Source organism: Anoplophora glabripennis, unplaced genomic scaffold (assembly GCF_000390285.2).
Source record: "Anoplophora glabripennis isolate ALB-LARVAE unplaced genomic scaffold, Agla_2.0 scaffold27, whole genome shotgun sequence".
Lineage (NCBI taxonomy): Eukaryota > Metazoa > Arthropoda > Insecta > Coleoptera > Cerambycidae > Anoplophora > Anoplophora glabripennis.
In genome coordinates, this window is record NW_019416292.1 from 748,206 (window position 1) to 761,489 (window position 13,284).

At 32.5% G+C, this 13,284-nt stretch overlaps 2 protein-coding genes across 3 annotated transcripts in view; both read left to right on the forward strand.

The window, feature by feature from the left end:
- LOC108909782 (prominin-2) overlaps nucleotides 1-3,604 on the forward strand; it is a gene marked incomplete at its 5' end in the record, with an annotated part of 56,957 nt that extends 53,353 nt beyond the window's left edge. Inside the window, 3 exons of the mRNA XM_018714208.1 lie at nucleotides 344-388; nucleotides 3,471-3,524; nucleotides 3,577-3,604. Of these exons, the coding sequence (XP_018569724.1) occupies nucleotides 344-388; nucleotides 3,471-3,524; nucleotides 3,577-3,604 (127 nt within the window). The remainder of the gene's footprint in view (nucleotides 1-343; nucleotides 389-3,470; nucleotides 3,525-3,576) is intronic.
- A 7,206-nt stretch (nucleotides 3,605-10,810) lies between these two features.
- LOC108910045 (larval/pupal cuticle protein H1C-like) lies at nucleotides 10,811-13,077 on the forward strand. 2 transcript variants are annotated; one of them, XM_018714551.1, is made up of 3 exons: nucleotides 10,811-10,852; nucleotides 12,332-12,763; nucleotides 12,839-13,077. In XM_018714551.1, exons 1-3 carry the CDS (start codon nucleotides 10,841-10,843, stop codon nucleotides 13,040-13,042), a joined length of 648 nt encoding a protein of 215 aa, XP_018570067.1. In that variant the 5' UTR covers nucleotides 10,811-10,840; the 3' UTR covers nucleotides 13,043-13,077. The 2 variants fall into 2 exon arrangements, with proteins under 2 accessions (XP_018570067.1, XP_018570060.1); XM_018714544.1 differs by having other exon boundaries at nucleotides 12,332-13,077.
- Nucleotides 13,078-13,284: the final 207 nt, after the last annotated feature.

Sequence of the window (13,284 nt, forward strand, 5' to 3'; positions counted from 1 at the left end):
GTTTTAATGTTGGGAATATATTTTTTAGATTACACATTTTTCATTATGAGCTTTTTTACAAATCTAAACATTTTCTTAAAATTCTCATTAGATTAAATAGAAGCTATTTTTTCGTATTCTAAATATTCTTTTTCGTCTTCAACTGATGAGAAATTTAAAAAAATGTGCTAGAATTCATTCACCAATTCTTGATAAATGTTAGTGACAAATGTGACGATAATTCTTGATCTGTTTGTTTGTTTTTAGGCCTCCTTCTGTTATTTCAACCAGGATTCGGTCCCCAAGGTTCGTGGTATGATACATATCCACATAATAATTTGTTATTAACACACATGTTTTCTAGATTGCCACAGATTCCATCAATATCAAGGGCGAAGTCCCCTAGAAGGTAATGCTTATTTCTTAAATTTAATTAATGAATCAGGTGTAAATCACAAGCAATTTATCAAACGAAACAGCCAAGACAGGTTAATCATGCTTGAGAAGAACTGATCACTGAATTTAAACTTTTACTTAAAAGAAGTTCTGAGGAATTTGTATCGATTTTTCTATAACAATACTTCTGTTTTAAAATTAGATCAGTAAGAACTTACATAGAGAAAATATTGAATAGTAAAAATACGTGTTTTCTTTTATTAATGGTATCCTACTTCATAATACATTTGAATACATCTACTTGTTCGAAGCTAAATACACGAGTCAGAAATTCTTCAGTCCATTGCGATATAGTGAGAGAATTTGAACACTGACAGTTTTTCATGTCTCTCAGTTTTGAAACAAATTTATTACGTTCTAGTTTTCTATTTATTTAATTACATTAAAGGAGCAGATCAAGATTACCTAAATTGCCGTTACGCAATCCACCAATCCCTGGCCTGCAGCTTTATTGCACATTAAAAAAAAAGGTTAAACGTTGACTATGTGTAAACGTCACTTTAATTTTACAACTTTAAAGGATGGGCTAGAATGGTAGTGATATAGTGAGAGGATACGACAGAAATTCTAGCCAATTATAGCTTTGAAATAATGTATACGTCACTCTATTTTACCAAAAATATTTATTATGAAAAGTGTATTTAAAATTCTAATAGAAAAAAGGTAAAATTAAGATTAGTGTTACATATTTTTTTGCTTATCAATTTTACTGATGAAGTTTGGGTTACAATTATGTGAACCAGGAACGAGAGACACAATCAATAAGAGGCTCGAAACTTCGATGTAACTTATTATTTCGCAAATTCAACCATTGCATTTAATAATATCCACAGTATTTTTAAATACAATGTGATCATCAAAATATTTAACGTTTTAATAATTTATTTGTGTGAAACGAGCAGTTTTATTGTTATTAACCATTTATTCAAGTGCGTAAAAAGCTTATACAGTGCCATCATAAATGCCAGAATCCCACGTGACATCAGTGAAGTACACATTACAGTTCTTTACAAACATTGAACTTTTTAATTTGCAAAATATCTTTATCTTTTCAATAGGAAAGAATCACTTTTTACATTTTTACTTACAAAATAATCATGCTCGTTTAAGATATTTTGAATTTTTATCCCATTCTATATTGAAAAAATATTATTTTTTTTATTGAAAAAGGTTGTCATTTTAAAAATATAAACTCTTTTGTAATCCACTTTAATTCAAAGATAATGAAAATATTTTTAATAAAACACAAAAAGTTTCAATGGTTTATTTTTTTTTGTAATGTCTGAAACACCAGCTTTAAAAAATCGAGCGAAAAATAAAATCTGGTCACGTGGGACTGCAATTAGGCATCAAATAAACTTATCGTATTAAAAAAATTCTTTGTGACAGTCTCAACATTTCCGCTGTGTGACATAATTGTTTGGAATGAATTTGGATGAATTTATTACCGTTATTACTAATATCGCTAGTCCAAGTTCGTCCATAACTTTTTATTAAATACTTTCAAAATATATTTTCAATTCAAGAATCTATCTCTCTCTCTATCTATCTTCAAAGCCGTTTTCATTTCAAATACATATTTATTTATATTATTATATAAGGTAATAAATAATATGCTTATTTAATCACACATCCTTACGTTCAAAAATCACACATAAAAACAAAGTTGGCTTATAAACATGTGCCCACACTGTGTATTCTCATTTCTTATTTGACACCGACAAAAATATGGGAAGCAACTATGTTGCGTCAAAGTTTCCAAGCCGTCTCACTTGATCGTTTCTCCATCTGAAGAGTAATCTCGAATTAAATTCGCCACATTAAAACTCTATGTCTATTTAATGATCGTTCGCCCGAGCAGCGGGGACTTCATCAGTTATTCATGAGTTCTGTAAAGGAACTACACCGATCTGATTCATTGCAAAGATGACGTTGTGTCCTCTAACTGCAACTTTGTAAGTGAAAGCAGCCCCGAATTATCGAGTAGGCGGGGTCATTTGCTTTTGCAAAGAAAAACGCAATAATGGAACGCTCGAGTTTAAATATACTTAAATTACATCAATTATGTAGCCTGGAAATAAGACATAAAAAAAAAGAAAAAAATTGAATAGCCATCGCATCTGAAAAACAAATGAACCTTCACACATTCAATGTGCTTTTGCTCGTCAAATTGAGAGTGTAAAGTCTGTTTTATATTTACTAATTAATCGAGAAATTGGCCAAATTGGTACAACCAAGATTCAACAAATTAAATAATATTGAAGTATTTTACAGTTTGAGCGTTTTTTCTAACAAAAAAATTATAGATTTACTGCTACTTATTTTTAATGGTGTTCCTCAAATATTTGCTTAATGTTTTAAAGATCATTCCAATCGGTTTAACAGTATCTAAAAGCAAAAGCAATGTTACAATACTTGCAACAGGAACAAGATAAAATATACCCGAATGCAGTTTGATCTTGATATAGTACTTTAAATTCAAATAAGTTGTTTGTGCCCACGTTTAATTATGCAAAATTCTATTGTTAGAAGCAAACTTACAGTTAAATTAAAGCAAACCGAAGACAAATATGGTTGTTGTCAAACAAGAAATTTAGAAACGAACATCAACTTGACCTTTTTCTAATTAGTCCTTCGATTGTTGTTTTTCTCGGACGCATAGGGGCCTTTATTTTGTCTAAATTAATACCGCTATCATTTACCGCTGATTTATTTACATTAAACCATTAATTTCGTGCCCACTTGTGTTCGATAATAATTATATTAAACTCACTAATCTACATTACGCTTACAGTAAGCTATCATCATTAACATCAAGGATATCTAAAGCTAGGTAAGCATAACATAACAGCTAATAACAGTATTATGCCATTTGGATAATTAGAACCAGTTTCTGATTATTTGTTTTATTCCTATATTCTGCATGTCTAATAGGAGTCTCGCTCGTATGCCAGTATCTGGATCAAGGTCTCCCAAAAGGTAGCAATGATCTGTTTCAATGTATCCGCCTGAATTATGACATAATTTACTTGTAGAGGCAGAAACCATGAATCGCTGCGTTTGGTGGAACCGATATGTTGGAAATCGGGGTATGTGATACAGGGAAGAGAGAGAAGAGTTTCAAATTTTGGTTTGTTTCAGATCAACCACGCCTAAAAGCTGGATATAAAAATATATTAAATAGTTAGCGAAACAAAAAAGCATTTAAGAAATAAAAAGTTTTCATTTTGATACTGTAAATCTAAAAAAGACTNGTGATACAGGGAAGAGAGAGAAGAGTTTCAAATTTTGGTTTGTTTCAGATCAACCACGCCTAAAAGCTGGATATAAAAATATATTAAATAGTTAGGGAAACAAAGAAGCATTTAAGAAATAAAAAGTTTCCATTTTGATACTGTAAATCTAAAAAAGAGTCGAAAAGTTGAAAACAAACAATTTATTTGTTTTATTCAGTAGGTTTTATACAGAATTCCTAAACAGGACTGACAAACTCTACAAGGGCTTATGAGTTTATTAGCCATATATAAAAAAAGTCAATTTTATGAAACTATTTGTTTTAGTTCTCAAAACTAGGGATGACGTTTCTTGCTAGATGTTGAAACAAGTTATAACAAAATAAGTAAAATCTATATCACTGGCTATAAAAGCAAATAAAGAAATAAAATTTAAACTGTCAAATATTTTCCAAAATGAAACACACTACTCGTTTTGAGAACGAACAAAGAAATTTTTTTAAAGCATTAACTAACCGAAACGACAGCGCTAAAACTATGTCATATAACGAGAGTTCAAATAAAAACGTGGTCGAAGTTGGCTCTGACACATTGGACGTAGGGAGTAGCTTATAGCGACCAACTTAACCTCATTTCTCAACGAGCTGTATAGCTGCTGTCAGTTTCAATAACGTTAATGACTATATAACTTTATTTTAAAGAATAATCGTGATAACAATAACAAACGATTAAAGGAGCTGCGGAAAGTGTCCCCCTCCTTGTTCCAAGCACTTTTCACACCTGTTCCTCAAAGAATTAAAGACATTTTCTAAGATGCTCGGGGTATTGTTAATTTCACGAATCTTGTCTATAAGTCGAGCCTGCAGATGGTTTAAATCAGGAATAGGCAGTTCAAAAATAGTGTTTTTAAGGTAAAGCCACAAAAATAAATCACACGGCGTAATATCACATGACCTCGGTGGAAATTCATGTTCAGCATTGAGACTTATTAGTCGATTTTGGAAAACTTCCCTCAACATATTCATCGTCTCGCCTGCCGTATGTGCCCTTGCGCCATCTTGTTGAAAGTAAAAGTTTGTAATTTCGTTTTCTTCCAGCTGGTTAACAAAAGGAGCGATAATTTCTTCTCTATACCTTTGCGCAGTAAGAGTACCATTAAAAAAAAATAGGTCCATAGATTCTCCTTCGATTGAGAGCACACCAAACTCCAATCTTTTGAGCGTGTAGAGGGCCCTCGACAAAAAAGTTATCTGGTTTTTCAGAAGACCACATTTTCATATTCCGTGAGTTTACGTAACCACTTAAATGAAACCAGGCTTCATCAGAAAAAAAAGGTGATATTATGAAGTTCACCGTAGTTGTTTAAAAACCATTCACAAAATACAGCCCGTCGCGGAAAATCAACTTCATGAAGTTCTTGCTGACAAGTTAAACGATAGGAGAACAAACGCAAATCTTTTTTTAACACTGTGTGGCAGGTATACCGACTGATACTCCCACCATTTGTGATCAAACACGTACAGAAGTTCTTGGCGCATTTTCCATTATTTGTTGGACATTTTCTTTTAATTCTTCAGTCCGCTTTTTAGGTCGGCCGCTTCCTTCTTTTCTTGTTACACTGCCCGTTTCACGAAAAACATTAACACAACGCTGAACTGCACTTTGAAAAATTTTGTACTCAACAACGCCGGGAAATTGATTTTGAAATTCTATGAAACATTCCTCAATAGAATACTTCCATATTCCATCAATCGTCCATTTTTAAAGTAGGACTCTATGATAAACACTTTTTGTTCTCGAGAAAACGCCATTTTAAACGCTTTTTAAAACGAAAATATTCAAATTGATAGCGGCGATATAGCGCTTTGACAGATGACGTTTAAGTTCATTTGCTATACGCTACGTCCTACGTCCAAATTTTCAGAACCAACTTGACCACGTTTTTATTTGAACGCTCGTTATAAATTTCTCTAGACAATGCGTCTACAAGGTTCTTCTTGATTAAAAACAAAACAAAAAATTCTAATGACCTAGAGACAAAAAACATTTTCTTTATCAAAATGGCTATAATGTACTGAATTTCACTCTACTCATATTTATGTGACTCAGTATTGATGCCTCATGGTACTATTTCTGTTAATTTTAAACATCCTGTAAAGTTTGACATTCGAATTAAGAAATATAATAATATTTAATTAATTTAATTGTATTGCTTATTATAAATGCATTGTAATATTATGACTACCGATATTGTTTCTCTGGGATTTGTATTCAAGACCGATGTAAATATAAATACAAAATCTCACGCAAGTAAAGATTTATTTAGGCATTTCCTCGACACTTTTGATTTATCCCAGACCCCTTACAAAAATTCGAAGATTAATAGCAGCGTATCGGCAGCCGGTAGAAAAACTTTGCTCGACTAATAGACGAGATGTTTGTTCGTTTTCTGATAATCTGTCATCATACGAATTGAATTAACGAAGGATTCGATTGCTGGCTCTCAGAGTCTGCAGTCTATTAAAAAATGCTGAACATTTGTACTGGTCTGTTTTTTGCGTTAAGAGTTCAAGAAAGGTCTAGTGTGATAAATGTCAGAAGTATGTAAAAAGATAGTGGTACAAATGTTGAAGAACGTATGTTTTTACTTACATATAAAACAACATAATCTAGATACATATCACAAAAACTTCCACTCTTTTTATTTAAAAATAAAACAAGCCAATAACAATCAATCTATCTGAGGAATTTTTCCGTTATTCTAAGGAAATTTTGCATCAAAATTACCTGTTTTGTAGTATGTGTAAATGAATTTGAATTTGAAGATAAAACAAAATTATGTTTTATACCATTCAAAGCATAGAAATATATCAAGTCATCTTTGAGTAGGTACATCTACTAATTTATAAAAATTATGAAGTTTAAAAAAAAATGTATAATAGTTTTGAAGACAGAAAACATGGCCGTTACATATTGCCTCACAACATTGAATAATTAACTTTATAGACTTGAGGAAAGAAGACCTTTCTGCCCTACAACGATGATAGTAGAACAAAAATACAAGTTAATTCTTCGAATGAAAACATTATTTAACAATTAAAATAGAGAATAGAGTAAAAAATAGAAGAACTAATAATAGAATGCATGCTTTTTAGAAAGAAACCTTGTTTATTAATGAAGTAATATTTAGTCTCATGTTGACCGGCTGCAAGTAATTTACACCAATTTATTTTTAATATGCGGCTATAAAAAACAACCTTACATTCGGAGTGAGCGAATTGCGACACCCAATCGCCATGCCCTTTTAAGTTCGGTGAATAACCTGACATTTTAAAAACTGCAACGCGATGTCCAGTCTCATTTTATTTGGGTTTCTAGCAGCGGCATCGACACTGCAACTATCAGCGGCCTGTCGAAGTTTATGATTAATATCACGCCCCAGGGAGACAGTAATCATGGCTGAAATATTCATATAATCAGGCTTGAAGCTCCGCGTGGTTGAAATTTTGTATTAATTCAAAAAAAAATCAATACGCTTCTAAAAGATATCGAAAAACGTGCTTTGTCTATGTTGCTTTATTGATGAATCAATAAATCATCTTTTAAATCGATATGACTTTTGTTTAGGATTAAAAATTATGTCCCCCTCTTCTTGACATTAGAAAAAAAAGATAAAAATATATTTTTCTGCCAAAACTACAACAAATTTGAGGTTTTACGATGATTCAGATATGTATTTACAAACACCATTGATTGACGTATCAGTTGAACAAGGTCTTCTTAACCCAGACCTCTCATTGAGCGAAAGTGGATCACAGTTGCCACCCAAATGCGTCCATATCTTAATTCGAACAATTTCACGCTTTTACTAAAAAAATGACCATCAAATTTTTTAGAAGTCTCAGATAAGAATCTAGATGTAAAGCAAATTATACGTGAGAGATCTGAAACGGGAACAAATATCTTGAAGCGAATTGTACATTCATAATTAACAATAAATTTAATTACATTACCGCATGTCCATTTGTTTAAAGATCCGATTGCAAAAAAAGGAATGTATTACTACACGAATATCTGAGAGTTTTCTTCGGATTTATTATCAACTGCAAACTGTGTTGAAATTGGATTGTATATGTTAAATTGGTAGTGAACATTAGCTTGCGCAATAGCACCATATATCTGAAACAATGACCGGCGAGAATATATTGTTTGGGCTTGTTCTCTACTCATTTGAGATAAGCCCAACGTTGAAAACGTTTACGAAATAGATTCGCATGCTTACTTAATTTCAGGAACAACTTACTGGAACTTAATAATACAATCGGTGGACTAGTTTATTGACATTTCTATTAACTTGGAACTGTTAGCGTTAATAACGCGACGATTGGATTAAATTTAACTAATTTTAAACCAACTTGTAATTTCTTTAACAGTTCCAGTTTAATGTAACCCAAATGGTAGCATAAAATATTGGACAATTTAGAGCAACTGTTTTGCATGGATTAATTTCGCTACAGTTCTGAATCAGAATAATTAGCGTATTTTCAACTTTGTGTTGTCTTACTGAACGCACATAATTTGGCCTCAGAGAAAGAGTAGCTGCTTGCGCAATGTTTTCTGAGATTTCTTTGTAAATGACATAAGAATAGAATAATCAAAAGATGCGTGAAAATCTCAACTATCTGTTTCGGCTTCGATCAGATGCTTTGGTATCTCTTTCTGATGATCTCTGGTTGTCATTCATCGTGCCGAGAGACTGGAGGAACAGTGGAGTGTGAAATATTATCTAAACCGATTTTGATTGGGATTTCAAATACAAAAATTTACTAAATTTACTAAAAGGTACTATCACTAAGAAGATTACATTATTTAAAATTGCAATACACAAATATTCAAAATACTCAGCCGTAATAAAATTCATTTTCCACCTTTATTTAGTTAAATCAATAGTTTAAGTTTCTTCAGCATGTGTCAACCATCTTCAGAAATGTTTACCTACGCACGTGTTATATTTTCCAAAAAAATTTTTATTTACTGATATCCATTCAATAATTTCACTACGCCACTGTTTCTTTATCGATACTCAAATATTTTCGTCAAGGAAAACCTCTTACATCATAATTGAAGTAAATAATGGAAAAACACTTTCCATGATTAATTGGCCCAATACCTTACAGGTAAACAAACACAGTAGCCATTCAAAAATATGCAAATGTGACTTAAAAAATTGATGATAAAGTGATACAGCACAAAAGAAAGCATATCGCCAACGTTTATCTGGTGGGTATTAACATTCTTGGCTGAAAAGAATCTAGAACAAACAGCACGATGATTAATCGAGATTTAAGCTCACCTAATGCGTTATGCAATGTTGAATTGGATGATTAGCCGGCCACACCTTGTATAAAATTAATGCATTGACACGTATCTAGCGCCTTGCGCAACGTGGCGAGATATGGATCAGATGTACAGTTTTTTGTAGAGATTTTAAAACAACTGAAATGATACAAGTTTCGTTGAAAGCTGTTGGAACTGAAAGCAATGTTACTTTATTAGAAAAAAAACGAAAACAACAAGTTCAATCCTTTGATTACTTAAAAATCTCTGCTAGGCTTTAAGCAAAAAGTAGTACAAAATTTTTTTTATATGTGACCTACATAAGAATGCTACATTTTTAGACAGACAGATTAAACTGACGTATTATTTTCACTATTAAATACAATTTTTATAGAAATTTAGTATTGATTTTAAGTGTAGATATACAGGGTAGGAAAGTACCGATGGTCTATCTGAAGTTACGTGAGAGCGATAAAGTAAGCCATAGAAATCCATGCGATAGAGAAGGATGGCTATAATGAAGGCGTCTCTTAGTCACCGCCCGTTTCGCCCTTCCACAAATAAGATCCACTTCTTATTCTGCAGGGTACTCCATAAACATTCAATTCAAGAACTGACAAGATAGCGATATACGGGGTGTTTGTAAATAAGTGCGAAATATTTTAGGGGGTGGTGGAAGTGATTTTGTGAAAAAAAGTTCATATAAACTTAGGTCGAAATATGCTTCGTTTCCGAGGTACAGAGTGTTTAAATTTTAATTTTTTATTTACTTTTATTAATTATTTCAGAGTTTTAAAGATATTAACCCGAAATTTGATTTGTTGTATTTTATTTAGAAATATTGACAACAAGCTACTAGATAATACATATATCAATAGAAATTAAAAATACATAACTTGTACTAAAATATGTTTTATTTTATTTTTTCAAAATAATGTACAGGGTGATTCACTATATTTTGACACCCCCTTTAACTTGTTTGTTTTAAGAGTTATTTAAAAAATGTGAACTACAAAAGTTGCATGATTTTTTATGAATTTTTCGAAAATTCTTAAAACAAAAAAGTTAAAGGGGGGGTAAAAATATTTCAAATCTGTCAAAATGTTTGTTGATTTTTGTTTCTTATCAAGAACAACTAGATTTTATAAAATTTAAAAAAAAAATTATTGAATTTTTTTAATTTTATGAGTTATTCTTCAAATAAAACTGACGTGTTTGTAATTTTATCCTGTATCTGTTACTGTCAAGATCCAATATGGCGCCCAAAAGAAATTAAATTGCATAACTGAAAGAACTGTAGAAATTTCCTTTCGACGAAAATGGATTCCTTTATTATTCATTTGATCCTTTTCACTGTTTATGTCTGTTAGGAAAATAAATAAGACAGATGTGTTTTTACAAAATAACGCGGCATAGGCCTAAAAAGACTCATGAATAACGTAAATCAACTCTTCCCGAAGGTCCAAATGATCCGAAACTTCTGATTCAAACACCGCGCGAATTTATTCCGCCACCCTTAATTCCAAAAGCAATACCTCCATTCCATACGAAATTAGGGGCTCATAAACACCTAGAAGTTCCCCGGACACAATCTCTCCTCGGCCGAAGTTTCCCTTTAAGAAGGAACAATGGCCATTAGCGTAAATCGGGCCTAAATTATGCAACGGTCTTCGGCGAGCAAGCAGGAGCGCTAACCTAGACCTTCGAGGAAAGCGAAAGTGGATCGCACACCTTATGAGCTGACAATGGCCGCCGAATGGTATAAAATTAGAATCACATTTCGTTTCGGCATCAGTTCATTGCACACCAGAACGCACATCACCGTACCTACTACAATGGCATACAAAGTAAGGCAAATAATAGTATTCTGTAATTAGATTTTGAATAAGTGATTGAAAGCAACACCATATGACGTTAGAAAAGTGTAGACTTTTTGTGATTTAAAAAATAATTTTCAGAAAAAATAATCAAGTATGGTACTCCGACTTTTTTTAAATTTTTGTAGATTTGTTCCATAACAAATTCAATAAAATAGTAATTTTTTATTTGCAAAAAAGTATCAAGAAGCGTCGACAACAACAAACATTTTGACGTCACATTGTAATTTGCGAACGATTTTATTATTTTTGTTTGATAGATTGTTTAATTGTCAAATTGACAAAAAAATTTTAGAATTAGACTTTTTGAAAAAGTGAAAAACATAAAAATCCAAAAAATTATGTGTTCAACAAAATTACAATGTCATTGATTCAATTCAAATTGAGCAACCGCCGTCTAAAAAAATCTTTAACGTCATCTATATAGTGTCAAAATGTTTGTTGTCAATCAAAATCAACGTGTCTTGTTGTTCAAAAAAAATTGCTACTGTTTTATTGAATTTGTTCGATAATTTAACTGGTCACTGTATTCGCCTTAATAATTTCTCTGTAACTGCACTGTTGTCATTTTGTTATTAATAAGATATAATTTAAATTTTGATAGAAGAAAAGTAAATCGACAATTAAATTAAAATCGAACAAAAACTAAAACAATTAAAGTGTTAATAGTCCTCAGTGAAAGAGCCCGTATGAAGAACATTTTTTTAAACATATATTTTCAATTTTTATTTATTCCAATTTAATTTAAATTTAATAGTTCCAAATGATAGAAAGCTGGGCATCCATATGAAATAAAAAGTTCTATCTAGAAAAAAAAATAGTATAGCAAATAAATTACATATTTTATTCTTGAAATAAGAAAAACTGAGATTAAAAAGATATTCAAAAAAGAGCATACTACATTTAAAACATATAACACATTCAAATACTTATTTTATTATGATGTTTTTCTAACTATATCTTTTTTAATCTCAGTGGCGGAGTTATTGGGAGTCGTTCTAACTGAGAACCCTAGAAATTCCACACCCAAAATATTTTGAAAATTCTATGTCTACTAGCAACTACTCGTAGTGTGTCCTAGAAAAATTATATCTTTCATTTTATTATTTATTTTTATTATTTATTTTATTATTAATATTTTATTTATATTACTATTTTTTATCTTTCGTTAAAATTACTAAACACTTCACAATATATTTTTTTTTCATTTAGAATTGCCTACAGTGGTTTGCCAACGTATTTAACTTACACCCATAGTTGTTGCACTATTTTTACTCAAGTTTTGAATATGGTTACAAATTTTAATCCATCGAAGTAATAATACACAGATACGCTGCTCTATATATAAATTTTAAACACTAACATTATTACGAATTAGGGGATTTTATAACAGGACCATACCACTAAAGACTAAAGCATTATTATTAATAAAAACGTATTTACTTTCAGTTCATCGCATTCGCTTCTCTCCTGGCCTGCGCCAATGCCGGAGTCATCGGCGCACCCGCCGCAGTAGCGACATACTCCGCCGCCCCAGCAGTAAGCAGTTCCTACTTCCACCAAGCCACCGCTCCAGTAGCCATAACCAAAGCCGTGGCACCAGTCGTATCAAGTTACGCCGCCCCTGTAGGCTATGCTGCCCATGCTGCACCTTTAAGTTACGCTCACGCTGCCCCCGTTGTCTCCTCTTACTCTGCCCCTGTAGTCACCAAGTCCTACGCCGCTCCTGTAGTATCTAGCTACTCTAGCCCGGTAGTCACCTCCTACTCGAGCCCTGTAATCGCGAAGTCCTACGGCGCTCCTGTGGTATCTAGCTACTCCAGCCCTGTAGTCACCTCATACTCAAGCCCTGTAATCGCCAAGTCCTACGGCGCTCCTGTGGTATCTAGCTACTCCAGCCCTGTAGTCACCTCATACTCAAGCCCTGTAATCGCCAAGTCCTACGGCGCTCCAGTGGTGTCTAGCTACACCGCGCATGCTCCACTCGTTTCTTCCTACGCCTCCCCTTATGTGACCAAGGCCGTCGCCCCCGTGGCTACCTATGCCGCTCACGCCGCCCCCGTTGTCTCAGCCTACTCTTCCCCTGTAGTGGCTGCTCATAGTGGTCCAGTCGTAGCTCATGCTTCCTTCTCTGGACTTGGAGCCTCTTACCAGTGGTAAATGTTGATGTGATGTGTTATTTATTGATTATTTATTGTGAGTGTTTTCATAATATAAAATAAATTACTATTATATAAATTTTGTGGTTTTATTTTTGTGTCGAACATACATACATTCAATAGCACCAGTTTAAAAAAAAATCAATAGAAACAGAAGAAACACTGTACTTTATAAAATAGCAGTATCGTATCGTATCGTCTTCTGATAAAAAAATAAGAAGGAAAAATGAATTTTATATTGAA